The sequence below is a fragment of the Ascaphus truei genome, chromosome 2 (assembly GCF_040206685.1).
Source record: "Ascaphus truei isolate aAscTru1 chromosome 2, aAscTru1.hap1, whole genome shotgun sequence".
NCBI lineage: Eukaryota > Metazoa > Chordata > Amphibia > Anura > Ascaphidae > Ascaphus > Ascaphus truei.
In genome coordinates, this window is record NC_134484.1 from 460,983,918 (window position 1) to 461,010,699 (window position 26,782).

The following is a 26,782-nucleotide window of genomic DNA, read 5'->3' on the forward strand; positions in this document are numbered from 1 at the left end:
TGACGTTGCGTCGCCGTCGCCCGTCGCGGACACTATACGCGCGGTTTTAAATGGGGAAGTACTAAAAGAGGTCAAGGAATGTCTGCAATTCCTAATATTATTTAAGTTATGGTGGGTAAAAAAAGTGACAAAAACCCGTCACCGTACAGCGTACAGCAAATAACAATCCCTGCCCTTCCCCTTTATCTCTTAGCATAGAGTGCTCCCACTGCAGCCAGGAATAATAAGAACCAGTACATTTATTTATAGAACATGTTGGGTACAAAATGGAGCCCATCAAGGTTACAGGCTTTGTGCCCAGACTTTCCCAAGGATGACAACATGTTTTTGTTAAATTGTATTATTGCTTTATCCTAACAAAGACATGCGTCGGTTAATCTGCATCTGTAGATGAAGAAAGGACTATGAATCTGGTTTTAGAGCAGATACGTCAGAACGAACGATCCCATCGAGCGATTAAGAATACTTTACCGTTCTCCGCCCCTACAGGGTTGCCACCTCTCCGGGTTTGACCCGGAGACTCCAGGTTTCGGGCACTTGCCCCCGGGCTACGGCTTAGCCCATTAATCTCCGGGGGCGGCGTCTCCGGCATTCCCCTTCATTCTTCTGCATTTCCCCCTCCGAGTGCAGTGAACATGACGCCGCGTTGCCATGGCAACGGGACGCCGCGTTGCATCACGACATCACATAGTGTCCCATTGCCATAGCAACGCGGCGTCATTTGACACCGCGCAGCCATGTTCACTGCAGTTGGAAGGGGAGTTACAGCAGGATGCGCCGCTGCAGCACGCCGCCAAGTACGGGAATTTTTCATTTTTTTTTTTTTCCGGTTTGGCCTTCAGCTTCAGTGGCAACCGTGCGTCCATAGAATGTTTTAGTTTGGCTTGTACCCGTTGATGAGGTTTTATTCTCATTTTGCCTTACGAGAAGGAAATGAACTGTCCAGAGATCTAATTCTGGATTTTTCATTTGATATCGGATAAGAAGAAACGTACGATGACAAATAAAGGAACAATTATTTTCATTATCAGAGTCGGCGCCTTTTACTCACAGAGTCAATTCTGCCAGCCCATTTACCATAGTTTTCTGTCCGTAAAACGGGGGAAAGGGGGCAAAAAAACAGCACTGACTTTATCACAGACATAAACCACACACGAGGGCGTCGCATCAGGAAAATGAAGATGAAAAAATAAATAAAAGTTTTTAATTTTTCAGCTAAAATTGAAAGAGGATTTCTCTCCCAGCAAGAGAGAGCCTCGGGCTTCAATCGAGCGAGTCGCAGATGGTATTGCGTTGGGTTAAGCCATCGGCCCTGGAATAGGCCTCATTTGAAGGCTCAGGGGTTTTTGTGTCACGTTTTTTTTTATCTGTTTTTTTGTGGGGGGAGCCCTCAAGTGGTGAAGATTGGATTACTTTTTAACATTAGTGGAATATTCTTTCAGCCAAACAGATTCGTTCCTGGAGGTCATCGACCCTGAAAACCTTGGAAGAGCACAACATGGATAGGGTATGTGCGTTTTTTAATCATTATTCCCTTTAGTGCCAATGTGGCTAACTAGGCTCTTGTTGAGATACATACTGTATGTATATGTATATAACTGTATGTATATATGTATGTATATATATTTATTTATTTTGGAGAGTGCATTTTAATATTTGTATATGTTTACTGTGTATTGGTTGCATAACCTACTACAGCTTTGGCTAATATGCCTTTAAGCCATTTTTATATTTTGGGGAGATTGATCAAATCAAGAAAATACTATTGGATTCAATGGGAATATTTTCCTTAATAAACCTTACACAGTTTTTTATGCCCCAGTTTTGCAGCCGGAAGACTTGGATAAATGACGCCGTACCCCGCTCTTGCGGTCTAGGACCTTTGGCCGTGGCAATTTTGCTATGACCAGATCGCCACCGACGCTCCGCCACAGGGACTACTGACCGCATCACACATCGCCGCAGGACACCTCGCCCGCTTCTGACGCTGGAGGACAAGCTGATCTCCACAGACACAGGTCACCTTCCCATCTTCCACATGTTCTCCAGCGCCGAATCTCCACAGAATCTCCATATGGGCGCGTCCCAAGGGGCATTCCGCATCTCTTGTGCCCCTTTAGTTATGTGCACGCAATTAAAAAGCTTCCGGCACAGAGGGGTATATATTTACTAAGAAGCGCTACACCATAAACACACCTTTCTTGATGGAAGGTACCTTAAAACCCAATAACTTGAGGGGCCATATTGACTAAACTGTACTGGAAAATCTCTTATTGAGTAGCACTTCTTAGAAAATACCGCCCATAATCTGGTGTAACCTTTAGTAAATTGCACGGGGGTAAAATCTCAACTTGGGTTTGGGAATTGGAGCCAGTATTTGGCGTAAATACATGGACCCCTTTAAACCGGTATTAATCCCGTTTTGCATCCAGGAAACGTTGATAAGTAGGATGGTCTCGCTGATCAAAGACTGTAACGAAACATCTTGTATAGATAGGGGGGTACTTTTAATGCCACAAGACCCTCACTATACGCAGTAAATGTACAATGCCAGGCAGTATTATTACGGTGGGCGTGGCCACCACAAATGAAGACAAACAGAATGTCATTGGCTGGCAGAAAGGGACACAAAGTGTATACAGCCCCTCTCCAACCGGCTGTGTTCTCCAGTAAAAAAATGGTTACCTGATAGGAATATTGTGCTCCTGAGCTCCAGAAGCGGTTTCTTTTTGGGAAGCTGCTGGCCTTGAAGGTTTAGTCCAATTTTTTTGCTCCGGTTCGTCTGTTAATGACAAAGCTTTATAACATTGACAATAACGGGATTTTGTATCACATTACTGACTAAATAATGGCATTCTTGTATACATATCAGATTCTGCGGGTCTCTGCCCCGTCTTGCACCTTGGGGAGAGTCAGTAGGAGGAGTTGGGGGAGTTACATGGTGCACAGATTATAATGAGATGTATCACATTTTGTGTCTCTGCCCCGTCTTTCACCTTGTGGAGAGTCAGTAGGAGGAGTTGGGGGGGAGTTACATGGTGCACAGATTATAATGAGATGTATCACATTTTGTGTCTCTGCCCCGTCTTTCACCTTGTGGAGAGTCAGTAGGAGGAGTTGGGGGGGAGTTACATGGTGCACAGATTATAATGAGATGTATCACATTCTGCGTCTCTGTCCCAGCTTGCACCTTGGGGAGAGTCAGTAGGAGGAGTTGGGGGGGAGTTACATGGTGCACAGATTATAATGAGATGTATCACATTCTGCGTCTCTGCCCCAGCTTGCACCTTGGGGAGAGTCAGTAGGGGGAGTTGGGGGTAGTTACATGGGGCACAGATTATAATGAGATGTATCACATTCTGCGTCTCTGTCCCAGCTTGCACCTTGGGGAGAGTGAGTAGGAGGAGTTGGGGGGGGGGGGGGGATAGTTACATGGGGCACAGATTATAATGAGATGTATCACATTCTGCGTCTCTGCCCCAGCATGCATCTTGGGGAGAGTCAGTAGGAGGAGTTGGGAGGGGGGGGGGGGAGTTACATGGGGCACAGATTATAATGAGATGTATCACATTCTGCGTCTCTGCCCCAGCTTGCACCTTGGGGAGAGTCAGTAGGAGGAGTTGGGGGGGAGTTACATGGTGCTCAGATTATAATGACATGTATCACATTCTGCGTCTCTGCTCCAGCTTGCACCTTGGGGAGAGTCAGTAGGGGGAGTTGGGGGTAGTTACATGGGGCACAGATTATAATGAGATGTATCACATTCTGCGTCTCTGCCCCAGCTTGCACCTTGGGGAGAGTCAGTAGGAGGAGTTGGGGGGGGGGATAGTTACATGGGGCACAGATTATAATGAGATGTATCACATTCTGCGTCTCTGCCCCAGCTTGCACCTTGGGGAGAGTCAGTAGGAGGAGTTGGGGGGGGGGGGGATAGTTACATGGTGCACAGATTATAATGAGATGTATCACATTCTGCATCTCTGTCCCAGCTTGTACCTTGGGGAGAGTCAGTAGGGGGAGTTGGGGGTAGTTACATGGTGCACAGATTATAATGAGATGTATCACATTCTGCGTCTCTGCCCCAGCTTGCACCTTGGGGAGAGTCAGTAGGAGGAGTTGGGGGGGGGGGGGATAGTTACATGGTGCACAGATTATAATGAGATGTATCACATTCTGTGTCTCTGCCCCAGCTTGCACCTTGGGGAGAGTCAGTAGAAGGAGTTCGGGGAGGAGTTACATGGTGCACAGATTATAATGAGATGTATCACATTCTGCGTCTCTGTCCCAGCATGCACCTTGGGGAGAGTCAGTAGGAGGAGTTGGGGGGGAGTTGCATGGTGCACAGATTATAATTAGATATATTACATTCTGCGTCTCTGCCCCAGCTTGCACCTTGGGGAGAGTCAGTAGGAGGAGTTGGGGGGGGGGGGAATAGTTACATGGTGCACAGATTATAATGAGATGTATCACATTCTGTGTCTCTGCCCCAGCTTGCACCTTGGGGAGAGTCAGTAGAAGGAGTTCGGGGAGGAGTTACATGGTGCACAGATTATAATGAGATGTATCACATTCTGCGTCTCTGTCCCAGCATGCACCTTGGGGAGAGTCAGTAGGAGGAGTTGGGGGGGAGTTACATGGTGCACAGATTATAATTAGATATATTACATTCTGTGTCTCTGCCCCAGCATGCACCTTGGGGAGAGTCAGTAGGAGGAGTTGGGGGGAGTTACACGGTACACAGATTATAATGAGATGTATCACATTCTGCGTCTCTGCCCCAGCTTGCACCTCGGGGAGAGTCAGTAGGAGGAGTTGGGAGGAGTTACATGGTACACAGATTATAATGAGATGTATTACATTCTGTGTCTCTGCCCCAGCATGCACCTTGGGGAGAGTCAGTAGGAGGAGTTGGGAGGAGTTACACGGTACAGAGATTATAATGAGATGTATCACATTCTGTGTCTCTGCCCCAGCATGCACCTTGGGGAGAGTCAGTAGGAGGAGTTGGGGGGAGTTACATGGTACACAGATTATAATGAGATGTATCACATTCTGTGTCTCTGTCCCAGCTTGCACCTTGGGGAGAGTCAGTAGGAGGAGTTGGGGGGAGTTACACGGTACACAGATTATAATGAGATGTATCACATTCTGCGTCTCTGCCCCAGCTTGCACCTCGGGGAGAGTCAGTAGGAGGAGTTGGGAGGAGTTACATGGTGCACAGATTATAATGAGATGTATTACATTCTGTGTCTCTGCCCCAGCATGCACCTTGGGGAGAGTCAGTAGGAGGAGTTGGGAGGAGTTACACGGTACACAGATTATAATGAGATGTATTACATTCTGTGTCTCTGCCCCAGCTTGCACCTTGGGGAGAGTCAGTAGGAGGAGTTGGGGGGGAGTTACATGGTACACAGATTATAATGAGATGTATCACATTCTGTGTCTCTGTCCCAGCTTGCACCTTGGGGAGAGTCAGTAGGAGGAGTTGGGGGAAGGGGGGATAGTTACATGGTGCACAGATTATAATGAGATGTATCACATTCTGTGTCTCTGCCCCAGCTTGCACCTTGGGGAGAGTCAGTAGAAGGAGTTCGGGGAGGAGTTACATGGTGCACAGATTATAATGAGATGTATCACATTCTGCGTCTCTGTCCCAGCATGCACCTTGGGGAGAGTCAGTAGGAGGAGTTGGGGGGGAGTTACATGGTGCACAGATTATAATTAGATATATTACATTCTGCGTCTCTGCCCCAGCTTGCACCTTGGGGAGAGTCAGTAGGAGGAGTTGGGGGGGGGGGGATAGTTACATGGTGCACAGATTATAATGAGATGTATCACATTCTGTGTCTCTGCCCCAGATTGCACCTTGGGGAGAGTCAGTAGAAGGAGTTCGGGGAGGAGTTACATGGTGCACAGATTATAATGAGATGTATCACATTCTGCGTCTCTGTCCTTGGGGAGAGTCAGTAGGAGGAGTTGGGGGGGAGTTACATGGTGCACAGATTATAATTAGATATATTACATTCTGTGTCTCTGCCCCAGCATGCACCTTGGGGAGAGTCAGTAGGAGGAGTTGGGGGGAGTTACACGGTACACAGATTATAATGAGATGTATCACATTCTGCGTCTCTGCCCCAGCTTGCACCTCGGGGAGAGTCAGTAGGAGGAGTTGGGAGGAGTTACATGGTACACAGATTATAATGAGATGTATTACATTCTGTGTCTCTGCCCCAGCATGCACCTTGGGGAGAGTCAGTAGGAGGAGTTGGGAGGAGTTACACGGTACACAGATTATAATGAGATGTATCACATTCTGTGTCTCTGCCCCAGCATGCACCTTGGGGAGAGTCAGTAGGAGGAGTTGGGGGGAGTTACATGGTACACAGATTATAATGAGAAGTATCACATTCTGTGTCTCTGTCCCAGCTTGCACCTTGGGGAGAGTCAGTAGGAGGAGTTGGGGGGAGTTACACGGTACACAGATTATAATGAGATGTATCACATTCTGCGTCTCTGCCCCAGCTTGCACCTCGGGGAGAGTCAGTAGGAGGAGTTGGGAGGAGTTACATGGTGCACAGATTATAATGAGATGTATTACATTCTGTGTCTCTGCCCCAGCATGCACCTTGGGGAGAGTCAGTAGGAGGCGTTGGGAGGGGGGGGGAGTTACATGGTACACAGATTATAATGAGATGTATCACATTCTGCGTCTCTGCCCCAGCTTGCACCTTGGGGAGAGTCAGTAGGAGGAGTTGGGGGGGAGTTACATGGTACACAGATTATAATGAGATGTATCACATTCTGTGTCTCTGTGCACCATTCATTTTTCCTTTTATTTGCCCTAGAAAATCCTCCACATCTGAAGTGGTGTAAATCTAACATACTCTATCAGGGGTAAGAAACTGTTCTCCCATGTGCCGCAGCCTTTCTCCAAAACACAGAGCAGTGTGTCAGAATAGGCTCCACCATATTTAGCAAACCCAACATCGCACAACTGGGGCGCATAAAAAAATAATAAATAAAATAATAAAACCGCCACCAGCTCTTTAACAAAAAAAAACAGCAAGACTACAATTTGGGATTTGTTTTCTTTGATAAATCCGGTGCGGCCTTCTCCCCACTTTTGTGGCAGGGACACTTTATTTACTGATCTTCAAAATCCCCGAAGATTTTGGAAGTTCCACACCCCTGGGATCTACGTATCGCATATCCCGCAAGCAAAAACAAACACCGGATTTATCAGAGACCATAAATCTCATTCATGACATTCTGGGGTTTAAAAAAATAAATAATTAAATCTGGCACAGAAATTTTACACCAGTTGCGCCACCAGACAACTTGAATAAATGACCCCCAAAGTGTCATCAGCTTCCGCACTTGATCAAAATGGATTGCGAGCCTACCACGAGCCACGTCCACTGGTGTCTGAGTGTCCGCGTCTCTGAACATGTCTGCAGTCCTGGGGTCTGAATCTATATACTGGGCCGCCGGAGGCTTCACATTATCCAGACACTCCGGAGGTCCTTGCGGAGATAGAGCCTCACTTGTTCCCGGGGAGTCCACAAGTTTTTTGAGCACCAGTCTTATCTCCTCATCTGCGCGTTCAAGCGAGGCCCTTATGGAATCCTCCAGCCATGATTGTGCTGAATTTTCTCCTACAGATAAAAAAAAAAAGTAAACTATTTTTTTTTATAGAGTTCAAAACAACATTTATTTTAGTGCTATAAAATAACCATTTTGTGACCCCTGACCTTATTGGTGTCACAACATAATCACAGTGACGGCAATCAAAACTTGACACAATTATTACCTGCAGTAGCTACCTTAAACTAAAATAGCTACCTGCTAATGATCAGAGACTTGTATTAACATTGTACAAACTGGGGCAGATGTATCCACTAAATAAATGTCATTGAAATCTGAGATTTTTCTGGTGGAAACCGTTTTGCCCAATAATTGCCCCAGTTTTGCTTGTTACTTTAGGGCCCATTTACGAAATTCTCTTAGCTGCCAAACTGGGCCAAAATCTGTGTGCAGCTGGGAGACTTTAGCAAATAACCCCATATATCGCCAAGTAGGAGGTATCCCTGGACAGTTTCCCAATCCATAGTACCCCCAGTTATCTGGTGTCCAAGCAATTCCAATGAATAATGCTTAACTTGCAGATCAATACTGCTCTCATTGGCCTCTATTCAATATGCTGTGTAGCCAGTTCTCCATACTGGAGAAGACATCAGCTCCCTTCAACGTAATAGAACCAACTTCTTCCCTGAGAAGCAGCTTCAGATCGTTTTAAATAAGGCATATAGGGGGAGATTCACTGAGTTCTTGATCCTGCGGTAACAGCCGCTCAAGTCAATAGAAGTTACCGCGAGATTGAACTCCAACCCCCAGCCCCAGCTGTAGTGAGGAGCTTGTATATAGGAATGCATATGCGCATACTTGTACGCAACTTTCTTCCTGGGGTTGGAGGAATATCCAAGGTCATCTGTAAGAGTAAGCTTACGTTAGTCATTTGCATAACCATAACAGAGCCCTAATGACGTACCTTGCATGGGGTGCATCCTTGTACACCAGAGGCCCTGATGACACTGTCACTCTTTCTGACCCCATCTATTTGTCACTTAATGTCTTCCCTATGCTTTCATTGTTTATGTCCCTCCTCTGTCTCTCCCTTGTATAGTATTATTATTATCATCATCATTTATTTATAACACCAACATATTCCGTAGCGCTGTACAATAAGGTTGGAGGATGAAAACAATAAAATAACAAACCTTAACATACATTATTACAGTGGGTAAGAAGGGCCCTGGAAACATAGGGTACAGGGGGATATGGTAAGTCTCCGGGGCCCCTTAGGGGGGACAGCCCCCAGGTTGGGAAACTACTTTCTGAGGTCTATTTATCAACATTTCCTGGCTGCAAAACTGTATAACAAGTTTATCTGCCCAAGTCATGTTTATTCAAGGAAAAAATCCCACTCATTTCACATCTCTTTGACCAAGTCTGCTGCTGTTTTCTTTGCTACAGTTTTACAGCTTTGATAAATAGACCACTGGAAGTTATTTAACTAAACTTATATTCAAGTGAAATCACATGATTCAACCTTTAAAAGAAAAAATGTCATAATGGCATGGGGGACTCATGGTCATGATGGCATGGGGTACTCTCATGGTCATGATGGCATGGGGGACTCTCATGGTCATGATGGCATGGGGGAATCATGGTCATGATGGCATGGGGGACTCTCATGGTCATGATGGCATGGGGGACTCATGGTCATGATGGCATGGGGGACTCTCATGGTCATGATGCCATGGGGGACTCTCATGGTCATAATGGCATGGGGGACTCTCATGGTCATAATGGCATGGGAGACTCTCGTGGTCATGATGGCATGGGGACTCTCATGGTCATGATGGCATGGGGGACTCTCATGGTCATGATGGCATGGGGGACTCTCATGGTCATGATGGCATGGGGGACTCTCATGGTCATAATGGCATGGGGGACTCTCATGGTCATAATGGCATGGGAGACTCTCGTGGTCATGATGGCATGGGGACTCTCATGGTCATGATGGCATGGGGGACTCTCATGGTCATGATGGCATGGGGGACTCTCATGGTCATGATGGCATGGGCGACTCTCATGGTTATGATGGCATGGGGGACTCTCATGGTCATAATGGCATGGGGGACTCTCATGGTCATGATGGCATGGGGGACTCTCATGGTCATGATGGCATGGGGGACTCTCATGGTCATGATGGCATGGGGGACTCTCATGGTCATGATGGCATGGGGGACTCTCATGGTCATGATGCCATGGGGGACTTTCATGGTCAAAGACTGAGCCACTGATTGAGCAACCCGTGCTGTAGCAGGGACTGATTGATCCGCCTGTGCTGAAGCAGAAATATTCTGAAAACCTGACCTGTTGGGGGGTCTTGAGAACTGGATTTGAGCCCCCCTGCTCTAACACAACAGGTACTTCTAACACAGGTGATATATCAATGTTAAAACCACTCTCAAATGACAACAAATCAGCAGTCACATCTGGCTTGCTATTTAGTTTTATTTATTTATTTTTACTTACCTGAACTGGGTGGTCCACCAGAGCTGATCTGCCCCCCCCCCCCTGACCTCTGGAGACCCCCCTGACCCTGAGCGACAAACAGGTTTGTCCAGCAAACACCAAATCGCGGCGGAGTCAGAATCGCTCTGGGCAGCCAATCAAATGTTGCAACATCATCGGGGAACTTTCTGTTTGTGAGGCCCGGATACATATTTATTTCTTTTCGTATCAAAACCACCATTAAAAAAACCCCACAATATTTTGGTACCTGGAAGGATGCTGAATCAGCACTAAGACCACCTGGTTCAGGCGAGGTAAACAAATGATTAGAAATAGTGGGATGTTAATGTGATATTATTAAAACACTCATCTCTCCCAAATCTAATCGCCTGCTCCTACCAAAGGTGACCACTGGCCACAGAGAGATGCGGAAAACGGAGCACGGCAGCACACAGGTATATCTGAAATATTGTAATTATATAATATTTCTTGATCTAATAAACACACGGTTATTACATATCCTGAAAACATTCAGGTTAAAGATTTCGTGTTGTTTTTAATTGAGGCGCGACCTGCCGTTAAACTGCAGAATAAATGCAGAGAACGGGAAACTAGGATCAGGACGTTGTAATGTCCCCCACATTTCTGAGAGCTTCATGTGTAGGCCGTCCATGGAATTCATTCCTGATGAATCAGGCGGACCCCTTAACATTGCATTGTTAGAAATCGAGAGACAAATATGTATCCATTTATGGAAAACAAATACTGAAAACCCTGTGCTCCTCCCACACACTGGCTTTGCAATTTATTAGTGAAATTTGTAATGTTGATCCTAACTCTTATCACAAAGGAGCTATTTAGTTGCATCTGGGACCAAAAAAGGATTCAAGACTGCTAACCCAATCAAGGCAAACTCCATTGTAGCAGCTACCTAAACTAAAGACATAGGGGACAATTCTAGTAGCTTCGAGAACCAACTCATGGAGGATTTTGAGCAGTTCTCGCAAAATTTGCAGATTTGCTATTCAGAAAACCTTGGTGAGTTGGCCAAATTGTACGGGGACTGCATTTTTAGCGAGTTCTCACTCCTGGCCAAATTCACCGAGCCAGAGCTGCCAAAAACCAAAATAGCACCATTTCGAGAAACTAACGCTATTCTAGTAGCCCCGAGAATCTCATCGGAGCTCTGGAACAGCGAGTTTCTCCAAGATCTCGCCAGCCGAGGGTGGGGAAATGGGATCTGAGAGCAGGACTTAGCAAAAAAAGGCATTTTTCCTGCATCAGATTGAAGCCAGGAGTCTCCGGAGATGATACACATTAATACCAGCTCCGGAGACCTCCGGCTTCAATCCGATGCAATAAAAATACATTTACAGGCAGCTTCATTACTAAGGCAATGAAGGGGTTAACTACCAGTGCCCAGTTTATTGCGGGTAGCAGGGGTGGGTGAAGGGGGTGTTTAAACCTTGCGGGGGGGGGGGGAGGGTTCCGAGGGGTTAATTCCTTCATTAACTTAGTGGTTACTACTGCTAAGGTTAACCCCTCCCTTTACCCACCCGGTAGGCATAAACCCTCCCTCCTCCAAAGTACCTGGGTGCTGGGCACCAATTCCCTGATGTCCCTTATGTCCAAACCCACCCAATGTGTGTTGGAGATAGCGCTATCCCTTGATGTGTTGGTGCACTCGTTATAGATACCTGCCCGGGCTCCAGACACGGGTGCCGCTATACAACTGGGTTTGGATCCGCCTGATCCGACGTGATGTCCTCCCACGCATGGGGTGAATTTCGGCGTGGATAATATCACCGCGGCTCCGCACCGTCTGTACCTTGGCGGGGATCCATCTGCAGCCGGCAGGCCGCAGTCACTGCTTGGCGTGGCCTCCGTGAAGATAGTCTATATATATATGAGTCTCTGGGAAGCTAGTCTTTATATATAGAGGGGTCTGGACCCAGACTCAGGAATCAGGCTGCACGCCACTGAGTGATTCCTTACTCAACCCCAACAGCTAAAGGGGCAGAACCACTCACCTAGGGCCTGTCCCTGAAGCAACCTCAAACTGGGGCAATGGTAACAATTATCTGGGGCCTAGGGGGTTAACTGGCCTAGTGCAAGGAGCTACTGCTCCCCTGCACCCTCACTCACCCAGCTCCCTGCTCCAACTTCCGTTACTAAGAGCCCGCAAAATGTATCAATCCCTCTGTGCAGGGAGATACTACTGCCCTATTGGCTCCCTGGCATCACGTGGGTCGCTGCTGAGGCTCATGGGACTTGTAGTCCCTTCCAAGAGCCTTCCCTGGTAGGCTAGGGTTTGTGCGCTATCACTGCGCAATGTCTATGACTGGTCGCCGCATGTCCTATGGCACTGCGCATGCTCGAACTTGCGCAAGATGGTGGCGCCCTGCTCGGGAGCCGCCGGGGACCTTTGGAGCACCAGAGTGCTCCCTGCTCGGCCCCCACCCTCCAGAAGTGCCGGCTGTCGAGTGACCCCCGACAGCGGAGATAACGAGGGAGGGTCGTGGGGCAGAGGGGACCTGGCTACATAAGGATGTGACGTCATCTTCAATTGAGGTACGGCACATCCTTAAAACAAAATGGCTGCCATCACATGGTACTACAACCAATCAGATTGTCCCCAATCCGATTGATTGAAGTAGCATATGACATTCCATTTTTTTTAAAGGATGTGACATCATCTTTTAAAGATGATGCCCTCTCTCCCTCCCTGTACCCCACCTCCCTTCCTCCCTCACCCCCCACCTCTCTCCCTCCTTCACACTCCAGTTCTCCCTCCCCACCTCACCCTCCTGATGCCCTCTCTCCCTTCCCCCTCACCTCCCTCTCCCCCAACTCTCTCCCTCCCCCATCCCTCTCCCTCTTACCCCCTCCCTCCCCCCTCTCTATCCCTCCCTCACCCCTCCTCTCTCTCCCTCCAACACTCCCACCTCTCTCTGCCTCCTTCACCCCCCACCTCTGTCCCTTCCCTCCCCCCCCCAACCTCCCTCTCCTCTCCCCCACACCTTCCTCTCCCCCTTCCTCTCTCTCCCTCATCCCCTCCTCTCTCTCACCTCATCCTCTCCCTCCCTCACCCCATCCTCTCTCTCCCTCCCTCCCCCTCCCTCATCCCCTCCACTCTCCCTCCCTCACCCCCTCTCCCCCCCTCATCCCCTCCTCTCTCCCTCCCACACCCCCTCCTCTCTCCCTTCCTCATGCCCCTCCACTTATCTCCTTCCCCCTTCCATCCACCCCTCCACTCCTATCCCTCCCCCTTCCCTCCTCTCTCCCTCCCCCTCTCTATCCCTCCCTCTCTCAACCCCCACCTTTCTCCCTCCCTCTCCCCCCAACTCTCCCTCCCTATTCCTCTCTCCCTCCCTCCCTGACCCCAAGCCTCTCTCCCTCCTTAACCCTCCACTTCTCTCTTCCTCTCCTCCTCCCTCCCCCACCCCTCCCCTCTTTTCCCCACCCACCACTCGCTGCAGGGGGAGGACAGAGAAGCCGAGCCTGTTGCAGGGAGGAGGGAGAGAGGCTGGGCCCACTGCAGGAGGAGGAGAAAGAGGCTGGGCTGGCTGCAGGGGGGAGAAAGAGGCCGGACACGCTGCAGGAGGGAGAAGCAAGGCCCACTGAAGGAGGGAGAGATAGGCTGGGCCCGCGGCAGGAGGGGTAGAGAGTCTGCAGGAGGGGTAGAGAGGCTGGGCTTGCTGCAGGAGGGGTAGAGATGGCGAGCCTGCTGCAGGAGGGGCAAGAGGCTGGGCCCGCTGCAGGAGGAGCAAGAGGCTGGGCCCGCTGCAGGAGGGAGAGAGAGGCTGGGCTTGCTGCAGGAGGGGTAGAGAGGCTGGGCTCGCTGCAGGAGGGGTAGAGAGGCTGGGCTCGCTGCAGGAGGGGTAGAGAGGCTGGGCTCGCTGCAGGAGGGGTAGAGAGGCTGGGCTCGCTGCAGGATGGGGAGAGAGGCTGGGCTCGCTGCAGGAGGGGTAGAGAGGCTGGGCTTGCTGCAGGAGGGGTAGAGAGGCTGGGCTCGCTGCAGGAGGGGTAGAGAGGCTGGGCTCGCTGCAGGAGGGAGAGAGAGGCTGGGCTTGCTGCAGGAGGGGTAGAGAGGCTGGGCTCGCTGCAGGAGGGGTAGAGAGGCTGGGCTCGCTGCAGGAGGGAGAGAAAGGCTGGGCTTGCTGCAGGGGGGTAGGGAGGCTGGGCTCGCTGCAGGAGGGGGAGAGAGGCTGGGCTTGCTGCAGGAGGGGTAGAGAGGCTGGGCTTGCTGCAGGAGGGGTAGAGAGGCTGGGCTTGCTGCAGGAGGGGTAGAGAGGCTGGGCTTGCTGCAGGAGGGGTAGAGAGGCTGGGCTCGCTGCAGGAGGGGTAGGGAGGCTGGGCTTGCTGCAGGAGGGGTAGAGAGGCTGGGCTTGCTGCAGGAGGGGTAGGGAGGCTGGGCTCGCTGCAGGAGGGGTAGGGAGGCTGGGCTCGCTGCAGGAGGGGTAGAGAGGCTGGGCTCGCTGCAGGAGGGGTAGAGAGGCTGGGCTCGCTGCAGGAGGGGTAGGGAGGCTGGGCTCGCTGCAGGAGGGGTAGGGAGGCTGGGCTCGCTGCAGGAGGGGTAGGGAGGCTGAGCTCGCTGCAGGAGGGGTAGAGAGGCTGTGCTCGCTGCAGGAGGGGTAGGGAGGCTGGGCTTGCTGCAGGAGGGGTAGAGAGGCTGGGCTCGCTGCAGGAGGGGTAGAGAGGCTGGGCTCGCTGCAGGAGGGGTAGGGAGGCTGGGCTCGCTGCAGGAGGGGTAGAGAGACTGTGCTCGCTGCAGGAGGGGTAGAGAGGCTGGGCTCGCTGCAGGAGGGGTAGAGAGGCTGGGCTTGCTGCAGGAGGGGTAGAGAGGCTGGGCTCGCTGCAGGAGGGGTAGGGAGGCTGGGCTCGCTGCAGGAGGGGTAGAGAGGCTGGGCTTGCTGCAGGAGGGGTAGAGAGGCTGGGCTTGCTGCAGGAGGGGTAGAGAGGCTGGGCTTGCTGCAGGAGGGGTAGGGAGGCTGGGCTCGCTGCAGGAGGGGTAGAGAGGCTGGGCTTGCTGCAGGAGGGGTAGGGAGGCTGGGCTCGCTGCAGGAGGGGTAGGGAGGCTGGGCTCGCTGCAGGAGGGGTAGGGAGGCTGGGCTCGCTGCAGGAGGGGTAGGGAGGCTGTGCTCGCTGCAGGAGGGGTAGGGAGGCTGGGCTCGCTGCAGGATGGGGAGAGAGGCTGTGCCTGCTGTAAGAGGGAGAGCAGTTGTCCTGGCTCTAACCACCATTGGTGACCCAGGCAGGGCACCCACAAAAGGATTGGCATTGGAGGACCCCTTGTCTAAAGGGTAAACATAAAACATCTATGCTATCTGTGATTCAATGCAATTAAAACTGGCAAAAACCGGAAATACAAGCCATTTAGCATTATGAAGGAAAAATTGTGAGTGCACAAGTTCCTTGGTAAAAGTATATATATAGTTACATAGTTACATAGTTGCATAGTAGATGAGGTCGAAAAAAGACGTACGTCCATCAAGTTCAACCTATGCTAAATTTAGACAACAGATACTTTATCCTATATCTATACTTACTTATATATATTGTGAGAGAGAAAAAGAGCCCTGAACAAAAAGCACTCTAGTATGCCTGGCAGTACAAAATCACATAATTTTTATTACAGATTGTCACAGAACACAAGTTAAAAACAAAGCACAGAAAATTAAAATAGGGCACGGATCCCCTGTGCGTAGCAAAACTTGTAAATCCTCCAACAAGTATTGACTATTAGGAACAATACAAATGTCAAAATTGACAATAAATGCTCTAAAGTACCTGACAAGGTTAACACAATAAGGCTGACAACAGGCCAAACAAGGTGGCTAGGCTACGTGGTCAATGCAAAAAATACCAGCACACTTCTATCCCCCTTGAGTCTAGGGTATATATACAGTGACAAAGTATCAATGAAAATCAATGAGAGACACACAGTATGAAGCCTGAACGGCACACCTTAGCCTGCAGCAACAAACAATGATACATCACCTAACGTCAGGTACACAGCGAAGTAAAGGGAGGAAACAAGGAGCAAATGCTCATAGCATGGTGACGTGTCCCAAGAGGGGGACAAACCAGGGGATCCTGCCTACTGGACCTGCTCCTACTGGGAGAAGTAGAAGGCTCTTGGCCGAAACGCGTAGGAGCAGGTCCAGTAGGCAGGATCCCCTGGTTTGTCCCCCTCTTGGGACACGTCACCATGCTATGAGCATTTGCTCCTTGTTTCCTCCCTTTACTTCGCTGTGTACCTGACGTTAGGTGATGTATCATTGTTTGTTGCTGCAGACTAAGGTGTGCCGTTCAGGCTTCATACTGTGTGTCTCTCATTGATTTTCATTGATACTGTGTCACTGTACAGTAGAGGCAACGCTTATTCTAACATTTGCTTTAAACTAGCCGGGTTACATTCAGGGTATGTGCTGGGTATGTTCTGGGCTAGTTTGAGGCACGTTTAAGGCATTTCTGCATTGACTAACGACCCATAGGATTAAAACAGCAGGGATCCCTGGCAGTCCAATTCAGTTTGAATGGGACTGCCAGGGACCCCCGCTGTTAATCTGATAGGCCATTAATCAATGCAGAAATGCTGGGGCTAGTTTAAGGAAAGTTTAAGGCATGTATTCAGAATGTACCTGGGTGTACCTGGGTCTTTTGGGGAATTGCCACTGGTTTTTGTTAGAATAAGCATTGCCTCTACTGTATATATACCCTAGACTCAAGGGGGATAGAAGTGTGCTGGTATTTTTTGCATTGACCACGTAGCCTAGCCACCTTGTTTGGCCTGTTGTCAGCCTTATTGTGTTAACCTTGTCAGGTACTTTAGAGCATTTATTGTCAATTTTGGCATTTGTATTGTTCCTATTAGTCAATACTTGTTGGAGGATTTCCAAGTTTTGCTACGCACAGGGGATCCATGCCCTATTTTAATTTTCTGTGCTTTGTTTTTAACTTTTGTTCTGTGACAATCTGTAATAAAAATTATGTGATTTTGTACTGCCAGGCATACTAGAGTACTTTTTGTTCAGGGCTCTTTGTCTCTCTCACAATATTCATTTGCCCTCATAGCACCACCGACATATCACTGTGTATAGATTTACTCTGTCGGTAATTAGTTGCCATTATTTGCCTTGTGGATGCGGGGTCCTCTCTTTTCTCTCACAAATTACTTATATATATACGCAGTGGTTGACAAAGCACCCAAAAATCTACTCGCCACCTAGTCCCGTCCCCAATACCGCCCTGCTTGGGTGGCCATGAGGAGGTCGCCACGGGGTCAAATCCAGTCGCCACGGGCCTGTAGGTGAATGGATTTGTCGAACACTGTATGTGTAACCTCCTTTGCCTGCAAGCAGCACAGGACATTGCCCCTTTAAGTTTTATACTCAACAGGACACACCTCTTTCACATTTATGCTCTCTGGTGGACATGTGACTGGGATCAGCCAGTTAGAGAGTGAAACAATGACTGGGGGAGGGGGGCATCTTGTGATTTCTCAGTGCTGGGTGGTGTTTTGGAGTGTGAATAAAGGAGTATGCTGCACACCACAATGAAAAAAATATATACATACAGTCTACCGGTGCTGCTGGTTCAAGGAGTACCTGTCAGAGTAATTCCAGGGCAATACTCAGGGAAAGAAGGATCCAACGCTCTACGGTTTTGATTATATTACTAATTTATTTCTGCCACACAATGTTTCAACTCAAATAGGTCTTTCTCAAGTGCCTAGTCACTTGAGAAAGACCTATTTAGGTCGAAACGTTGTGTGGCACAAATAAATTAGCAAAATAATCAAAACCGTAGAGCCTTGGATCCTTATTTTCCTGAGTTTTGGAGTGTGAGGCTGCTTCCAAAAGTCATCTGCAAGTGCCTGATAAATCCACGTAGTGAGGAGACTGGTGGAATGCTGGTGTAGAGGGAGAGGGGGATTGGCCCAGTATTAAAGGTGTTGCACCCCCTGACCTCACCAGGGAGGCAAGGGGTTAACTGGACTGCGGTCCAGGAATGTGGTTTTTACCTTGCTGCAACATCCATTTGTGTATTCCCCTTTTATCATGTATTATCATCAGGTCAGTGTCTGCACCACACACACACTGGAATCCATCTGGGAGGAGAAGGGTTAATAGTCAGAAAGTGATTATACCCCTTTGTTCCATGTTCCCACCTTTTCAGGCTCCATTTTGATAGCACTTTTTGAGCACCATTGTTTGACCAAAACTCCATTTTGCAGGGTCTCATAGGTTGCCATTGCAGCCCCATTCACTTCAATGGCGAATCCAGCGATTTTGGACCTGTTTCCCTCGAAGACCAGCAGGTGGCGTCCGAGAGGAGGAGCGGCGGTTTCCCATTGTAAGTCAATGGGCCCATTGACTTCAATTGGGATTCCTCGACGCCGATCTCCAGGAACAGGTTGGCAGCCATCCAAACCTCAAAACCGCAGAAGAGGAAACAATGTCTGAAAAAGAGCTTTCTTCACTATTAGGTCAAGTTCAATGACATGTGGCGTGGGAAGCCCAAGTTCTAGGGCACCCAGAAATAAAATTATTTTTGCCCCTAGCTCTTAGGCCCCCCCACACTTGATCACCACTGGGTCCAAGAATCCAGGACCCCCAGAAAGGGTCGCGCTAGCCAAGCGGGTCACGCCATAGACTTCAATGGCGGCGGGAAGAGCAGCGCGAGAAAAAGTCCGAAACCCTGAAAAGTGTAAGCCCATATCTCCGGTTCTGGGAGGACCAGAGGGCTGGGATTTGGGTCACCTGTAGTCACTGTTCCGGCATGACTACATAACCATTCCCAGCTCTCTCTGACCAACCAGACGGAGTGTGGGCAACTGTAAAATCAGTGATTTTTCCCATAGACGTCAATGGAGGCGGTTCCCCATTGAAAGGCTATGGCGGAGAAGTCCCATAGACGCAAATGGCGGATTTACCCCATTGAAAGTCTGCGGAACCCATTGACTTCAATGGCGGAGTGGCTCCATTAAAAGCCTATGGCGGGCTCCATTAAAAGCCTATGGCGGCGGAGCCCGTTGATTTCAATGGGGAATGAGTGAAAAACAGAGATTTATTTTAAAGCGGGGAATCCTGTGTTAAAGAAATAAAAGTTTTAACTTGCATTTGTGTAACTCCGGTCTGGAAGGTCGCAGTGGGCTGAAACTTGACCACAATGGAGAGTCACTTCCGGCATGAAGGACTGTCCCGTTACGACCCGCTGGGCCCAACAGAACCGATTATTTTAATATGTCTTTATATTAAGAACTGTACTGTGTTTCAAAGCGGGGATAAAAGCCCGTGAATATTTCTGCAATCTGTGAAATGCAAATGATCAGAGGGGCGACCTATTGTCTACAAACAGCCCCCCTGATCAAAGGCTCAGCCTCCCTAGCTGTATACATTAGGGCGGAGAAGTGCCAGGCTTGAGTGGTTTGTAGGTGCTATAACCAACAAACAAAGAGTATCCTGATCAGATACTCCATCTGGTAGACAGGCTGGCGCCCCTGACTTGGGTGTGGGGCTACAGAAATGAGACCCCCAGGGCCCCTACAAACAAAGAGTATCCTGACCAGATACTCCATCTGGTAGACTAGCCGGCGCCCCTGACTTGGGTGTGGGGCTACAGAAATGAGACCCCCAGGGCCCCTACAAACAAAGAGTATCCTGACCAGATACTCCATCTGGTAGACTAGCCGGCGCCCCTGACTTGGGTGTGTGGCTACAGAAATGAGACCCCCAGGGCCCCAGTACGCATGTGCCATGGAGCTGGGGGGCATGGGTTATTAATGTTCCCACGTTAGAGATTGGGTGCAGGTAATTGTTCTCCAATAGCCTGCACTCAATAGTAAGGATAGGGCTGAAAAGATATATAAACTGATGTTAGCCCTATATGCATTGTCTTCTTGTTACCAACTGATTGATGCCTGATTGCTGTGGAATTGCTAATCAAGATTCCTGATTACTTCTGCATTCCCCCCCCCCCTAAGTAAGTGCTATCTCTTGTTCGTTATTTGTACTATCTGCTGTGTTCACCTATCAAAGGAATAAATTATTTTATTATATCTCAGTCGTGTTCAGTTCAACCTAGTTATTTGGTGTATATTATAACCTGTCATAAGTAACCGTGACAGCTGGCCAGTACAAAGCACAGTGACACACCTAAGGCTGAGTCCATAGACATTTCTCCTGTGCGGAGGTGCGTGGAGGCTGAGGGAATGAGGGTGCTTTCTTTGGCCTTACTACGCGTGCCGTCCGGGGCGTGTCTATGGGCGGGCCAGTGACGTCACGGAGCTGGTTCGCCCTCATTGGGCGAACCGCTCAAGTGACCAGCCCTCCGCTCCCCTCAGCGCTGAAACTTAAATTTTTCTGTCTGCTACTCCTCCGCACGCCTGCGGATGCGTGCGCGAGCCCCTGCTAAAGCCGCTCTCATTGCGGCTGCGGGGGCTCACTGACAAGCGTGAGTGTGGCTCAGCGGCTAAGCGCTGACCATGCCCGCGGCCTAAGTGAGCACTGCCCAGCCCAGAGGGAAAGGATCAGGATTCAACAGCCAGAGGGAAGAAAGATTCCATTGCCCTGGAACAAAGGCTATGTTTTCACATTAACTATAATGCATCTAATACTGTTTTGAATCAAGAGCTCCAACAAAAGCTTATTGTACAAATACCCTGATCAACAGGGTATATGAACTCAGTTGCAGTGACTGTAATATATATATATATATATATATATATATATATATATATATATATATAAAAGCAGTGGCGCAGCAATAGTAACCTCTAGTAGGATTGTAGAAATACTGTGTCGTTATGTGTTGGTCCTGATCATTAGGGTCAAATGAGTTCTGTAGCCCTGTGTATGTATCCTTGTTCTAAGTTATAAATATGGAATGATAAAGTTTGTCATAAGTCCTTACAGGGTTGTTGTGTCGAATTACTCATGCATCCCACTCCGTGTACCACCCACTATAAGATTTAAACCCCCATTTATTGGACTCAGGCGCCCACCTCAGTGACAGGTTCTATAGACTGAGGAAAAGCAAAGAGGGGTTACACACATCTCTTGTTTGTCTGTCACATACACTTAGCACCTTCTTCTGTACAGAGGGAACTTCAGACTGACATATACAAGTGTTTTACATCTATTTGCTAATTGGAGAATTGGCAAGGAGCTCGGAACCAAACACGAGCCAAACACCTCGAAAAATGAGCTCACCCAAATATTTATCCATTCAGTGCTGGATTTACATATAAACGTAAATAAGCAGCAACTTAGGGCCTCACAATTTTAGGGGTCGCCAATTACTAAGATTTGTTTTTCCCAAATACCTATAATATATTTGAGGGGCCTCGTAAATCCAAAGGGTCTATTCACACTAAATATAAATTGGAATAAAATCACTAGTGGTTTGAATGTTTAGTAACAAAAAGTTGAATGCCCTCCTTATTGCATTTTCTGTTTACTGTTTCCTCACTCCTTGGTGAATGTCCCTGTTCTCTCCAACTTCACCACTCCCCACTGCACCATTATTTACACTGGCGACACACTTTATTCGAGCTCGGCTAGTCCCACGAATTCGGGTATACCCGGGTGTATTGAGGTTTGTGACTGTTTTCTGCCCGAGTGCATTGAGGTATTTTCCAAGCAGGGATTGAAGCATTTTATTCCCGCTGGCTGCAAAACTGCACAGTATATATATATATAATGCATTACAATTCATGAATTTATGCCATCTGGTAGACACGCGAAGCATTGCAGCCTATTAAATCCTAATCATTATCATTTAACAGATCAGCCGCCCGTCAGCCAGGCATGAACCCAGGCTGGGAAGGCAAACGCAACGGGGCTTGTCAGAGGTGAGGAGCGGCGCATTCCAGGTATCTGCCAGGTACATACTGGGTATTTGCTCGAATAAAGTGTGTCGGTGCAGTATACACCTCTCTCCCAACAACCCTCAATAAAAAACACCCACACAAATCCTCTACTTTCACACCCTCTATCTACTCCTTCCTGCTGCTGGGGATCTCCCATAAGCCTGAAGCCAGACATGCACACCTGATCTCACCCACGCCTCCCTGCCATCTCTTCCCCTGTAAATGGTGTTAACCTTTTCATTTAACACTGACTAACCTTAAAACTTGCCCCACAAATCAAGCATCCCAATAGCCTGCACTCATGGCTACTGTCCCACAGTCACTTATACCACCCATTGTGACCAAGCACACCCATCTACAGCACTTATTCCCTCACCTGCTGTCTCTGTAAGTTTCCCCTCAAACCTCTTAGATTGTAAGCTCTTCGGGGCAGGGATTTCCTTTCCCATTGTCTGATTTTTGCTGCGCTTATTGTATTTTTAAAATTCCCTGTACTGTATTTTTTGTGAAGCGCTGAGTACACATTTGCCGCTATATAAATAAAGACATACAATACAATACAATACAATGTACATTAAAAGCAACGTCTGTCATGTAAAGAAAGGACGAACAGCCGCGTGTGTCATGTAAAGAATTGACGAACAGCAGCGTGTGTCATGTAAAGAAAAGATGAACAGCAGCGTGTGTCATGTAAATGTAACACACTTTCCACCCCCCCGCCCAATCGCAGATAAGTACAATGTGGGGAAATTTACATGCATTACCAGGTGTTGTGCGTTACCTGTCAGGTTCACAGGAGGCTCAGCCTCCGCTGATGGGAGCCTGGGGTATATCCTGGAACGTACTTACAATATAACAGCGCCTCCACCTGTGTAGGATCCTAGAGTATAGAATAACCCCTGACACAGGACCCACATACAGTAACCACATACACCAGGCTATGGTTAAACAGTTTACTATAAGCAGAATAAGAACAGAATACAATATACCAACATTACATTAGTGTCACCCTGTAACACTGACCTCCTAGGGCCATAAACCCACACCCCATACCCAAGTGTCCCAAGAGTCACACAACCCCACCAAAGTGTGAGACAGCGCTGCCCACTAGATGGTGTATAGTTGGTGCACTTGGTGTATACCTGCCCGGGACTCCTGCACCTGGGTATAGCAGAATAACAGCAAGAGGATCCGTCTGCATCCCGGGCCGAAGCCTCAATGATGGTGTCCTCCCCCAAATAGGATGGTTTCCCTCTGAGTGATCTCACCATACAGATAGTCTCTTATCTTTAGTGAGGTAGGTCTGTCCCAGACCACACTTGTCAGGGTCTCGCAGTACTGCAGCTGTGTCCCTGAACTTAACACACTACTAAGGGGCAAGCTCCCTAACTGAAAGGGCCTTCCCTTCAGCAGCCACAATCTAACATGAGTAGGGGCCTAGCTGGGGCCTAGGGGGGTAACCTGGCCTAGTGCAGGGGCTACTACTCCCTGCACATACAACCTCCCGTAACCTGCTCCCAGCTCCTACTGACTAGCATGGTGTGAGTGAGTCATATCCATATCTTGTGAACAGGAGAATCTGTAATATTTCATGAATGAACTCTGAAATACTATAAGAAACCCTCAGTCAATTGAGAGATCAGATTCTAAGCACCAGAACAGCAGCGGCAAATTTGAATGTACCAAAAGATGCTCAAGGGAAAAAGCAGCGAGCCGGCTTCAGAAATTTCAGGTCGCAACATTTTCTCCCACTTTTTTGCGCCCAAGTTCTCAGAATTGAACGTAGCCGTCCCGGCTGGGATTGCAAGCCGAAAATAGTTCCAGGACGTTTGGAGCTAAGTCGCGGTCAAGTTATTTCAAGTCCTCCAGAGCAGATCCAGCAGTGGCGTCGGGAACTTCATGCCGATTTGAGTTCCAGGACATTTCGGGACAAGTCCCGGTCAACCAAAGACTTTGTTTTACGTTCTATTTAAGCTAGGGAAATCTAGTCTTCAGTGCCAGACCCCCAGTACGTCTATTTTTCTTATGTATTTGGTGTTTCATTGTGCTTAGCCTATGTTAAGTGAATAAATGACAATTTTATTTTACCAATTTGTTTTGCTCAGTGTTATGATCCCGGTATAAAAGGTGTAAATGCCTGGTCTCCCGTGACAGTATCACATTCTGGGTCTCTCTGTCCCAGCTTGCACCTTGGGGAGAGTCAGTAGGAGGAGTTGGGAGGAGTTACATGGCACACAGATTATAATGAGATGTATCACATTGTGCGTCTCTGCCCCAGCTTGCACTTTGGGGATAGTCAGTAAGAGGAGTTGGGGGGAGTTACATGGTGCACAGATTATAATGAGATGTATCACATTCTGCGTTTCTGCCCCAGCTTGCACTTTGGGGAGAGTCAGTAGGAGGAGTTGGGGGGAGTTACATGGTGCACAGATTATAATGAGATGTATCACATTCGGCATCTCTGCCCCAGTCTGCACATTGGGGAGAGTCAGTAGGAGGAGTTAGGGGACATGGTGCACAGATTATAATGAGATGTATCACATTCTGCATCTCTGTCCCAGCTTGCACATTGGGGAGAGTCAGTAGGAGGCGTTGGGGGGAGAGTTACATGGTGCACAGATTATAATGAGATGTATCACATTCTGCGTCTTGGGGAGAGTCAGTAGGAGGAGTTGGGGGGTGGAGTTACATGGTGCACAGATTATAATGAGATGTATCACATTCTGTGTCTCTGCCCCAGCTTGCACCTTGGGGAGAGTCAGTAGGCGGAGTTGGGGATTAGTTACATGGTGCACAGATTATAATGAGATATATCACATTCTTCGTCTTGGGGAGAGTCAGTAGGAGGAGTTGGGGGGGGGGGGGTTACATGGTGCACAAATTATAATGAGATGTATGACACCCTGTGTTTGTCTCCGTCATTCTTTTTGCCTTTTATTTACCCCCCAATATCCTCTACATCTGAAGTAGCGCAAGTCTAACATATGCCGCAGCTCTGCTCCAGAAAAACAGAGCACTCTTTATGTTGTTACATAGACCCAGAAGAAAAAGGACCCTATATGATGCACACTCCTCTACATTTTAGGTTTTAATATATTTTCTTGTGTGTGTTCTATTTGAATAGTAATAACATGTATTTATTTTTGATCAGTAGAGGAGTGTGCATCATATATGGTCCTTTTTCTTCTATGTACATTATATGCTTGGCCCTGATAGCACCACTCTAGTAAGTAAAATTTGTAATTGGCCGGAGCAGGGCTTTCCCTTTCTTTTCCCCTTGCCCCTTACAGTTACATAGACCCCCTCAGACTATTTTCTTCCTTGTGTTCTCGCTTGGTTTACAAGGTGTCTGTTTTTATAGAAAAGAGAAAAATGCAAAAAAATGCATAGAGCAGCGCACTGCCCAAATAATGGGAGACAGGTGGTGTAAAAAAATTAAAAACGTATTGACGGAAAACCAAGCAAAACGCCGGGCCCAGATGGGTTCTCCAATCAGTATTACAAAAAATTCAAATTGATCCTGGCTCCATACCTTCTTGATATGTTTAATGAGTTTCTGGAGGGAACAGCTATCCAAGCATCTATGTTTAAGGCCAATCTAGCAGTCATACCAAAGGAAGGGAGAGACCTACTAAAGTGTGGTAACTACCGCCCCATAGCCCTCCTTAATTCGGACTTAAAACTCTTTAGCAAAATTTTAGCCAACAGATTAACCCCCATTCTCCCAAGCCTAATACACATAGATCAAGTCGGGTTTATTTACGGCAGACAAGCCTCAGACAATACTAGGAAAATCATTAACATAATCGACCATGTACATCTCTCATCCACGAAGGCCATCCTGTTGAGTCTAGATGCGGAAAAAGCATTTGACAGGATCAGGTGGGATATTTTAGATCAAACATTAATTACATTTGGATTTAAAGGCCAATACCTGGAGGGGGTCAGAGCCCTGTATAAAAATCCCACGGCCGTAGTGAAGCTCCCAGGATGAGACTCAAAACCTATAAACATAAAGAATGGTACTCAACAGGGATGCCCCTTGTCTCCGCTTCTATTTGCTCTCTCCATCGAACCCTTGGCATCGACAATTAGAGAGGATAAAAATATAAACGGTATTGAAATTGGAGAGACAAATTACAAAATATCCCTCTTTGCTGACGACATTATCCTAACTCTAGCCAACCCCTTGACTTCGCTCCCGAATTTACACTCACAACTAGACAAATTTAGCAAAATTTCGGGGTACAAAATTAATATGGATAAGTCGGAAGCATTGAATATATCCTTACCTAACCCCGAGGTTAAATTACTACAAATAAATTTCAATTATAGGTGGAGCTCCACCAAAATCAAATATTTGGGAATTCAAATAACACGGGAGTACAAATCATTATTCCAATACAACTATCCGCCTTTATTTGAGAGGCTAAAAAAAGACCTCCAGAGCTGGAATGGATACCAGATATCTTGGCTAGGAAGAATAGCCACGGTCAAAATGAATATCCTACCAAGACTTCTGTATTACTTCCAGACTCTCCCAATCGATATCCCAATGTCTGAACTAAAAAATATGCAAAATAGAATTTTCCAATTTATTTGGCAAAATAAAAAACCGAGGGTAGCTAGAACTATCCTGCTAGCACCAAAGGAATGCGGAGGCCTGGCAGTCCGGATATCATGAAATACTATTTGGCGGCCCAACTCAAACAAGTGATAATGTGGAACAATGACCCAACTACAAGTTGTTGGATTGGGATAGTCTACCTACATGAGACCTCTCTCACTCCCGGCCACCCTGTGGACTGAGAGGGGCAGAGAGACCTT

The 26,782-nt window shown here is 48.0% G+C and overlaps 1 protein-coding gene across 29 annotated transcripts in view; it reads right to left on the minus strand.

Moving 5' to 3' along the window:
• OBSCN (obscurin, cytoskeletal calmodulin and titin-interacting RhoGEF) overlaps positions 1–26,782 on the minus strand; it is a 462,171-nt gene that overhangs the window by 83,941 nt on the left and 351,448 nt on the right. For 28 of the 29 annotated variants that reach the window (XM_075588062.1, XM_075588043.1, XM_075588055.1 and 25 more), the window contains 2 exons: positions 7,404–7,655; positions 2,686–2,797 (listed from right to left, as the gene is read on the minus strand). In XM_075588062.1, the coding sequence (XP_075444177.1) occupies positions 2,686–2,797; positions 7,404–7,655 (364 nt within the window). The remainder of the gene's footprint in view (positions 1–2,685; positions 2,798–7,403; positions 7,656–26,782) is intronic. The other variant, XM_075588036.1, reaches the window with a different exon arrangement.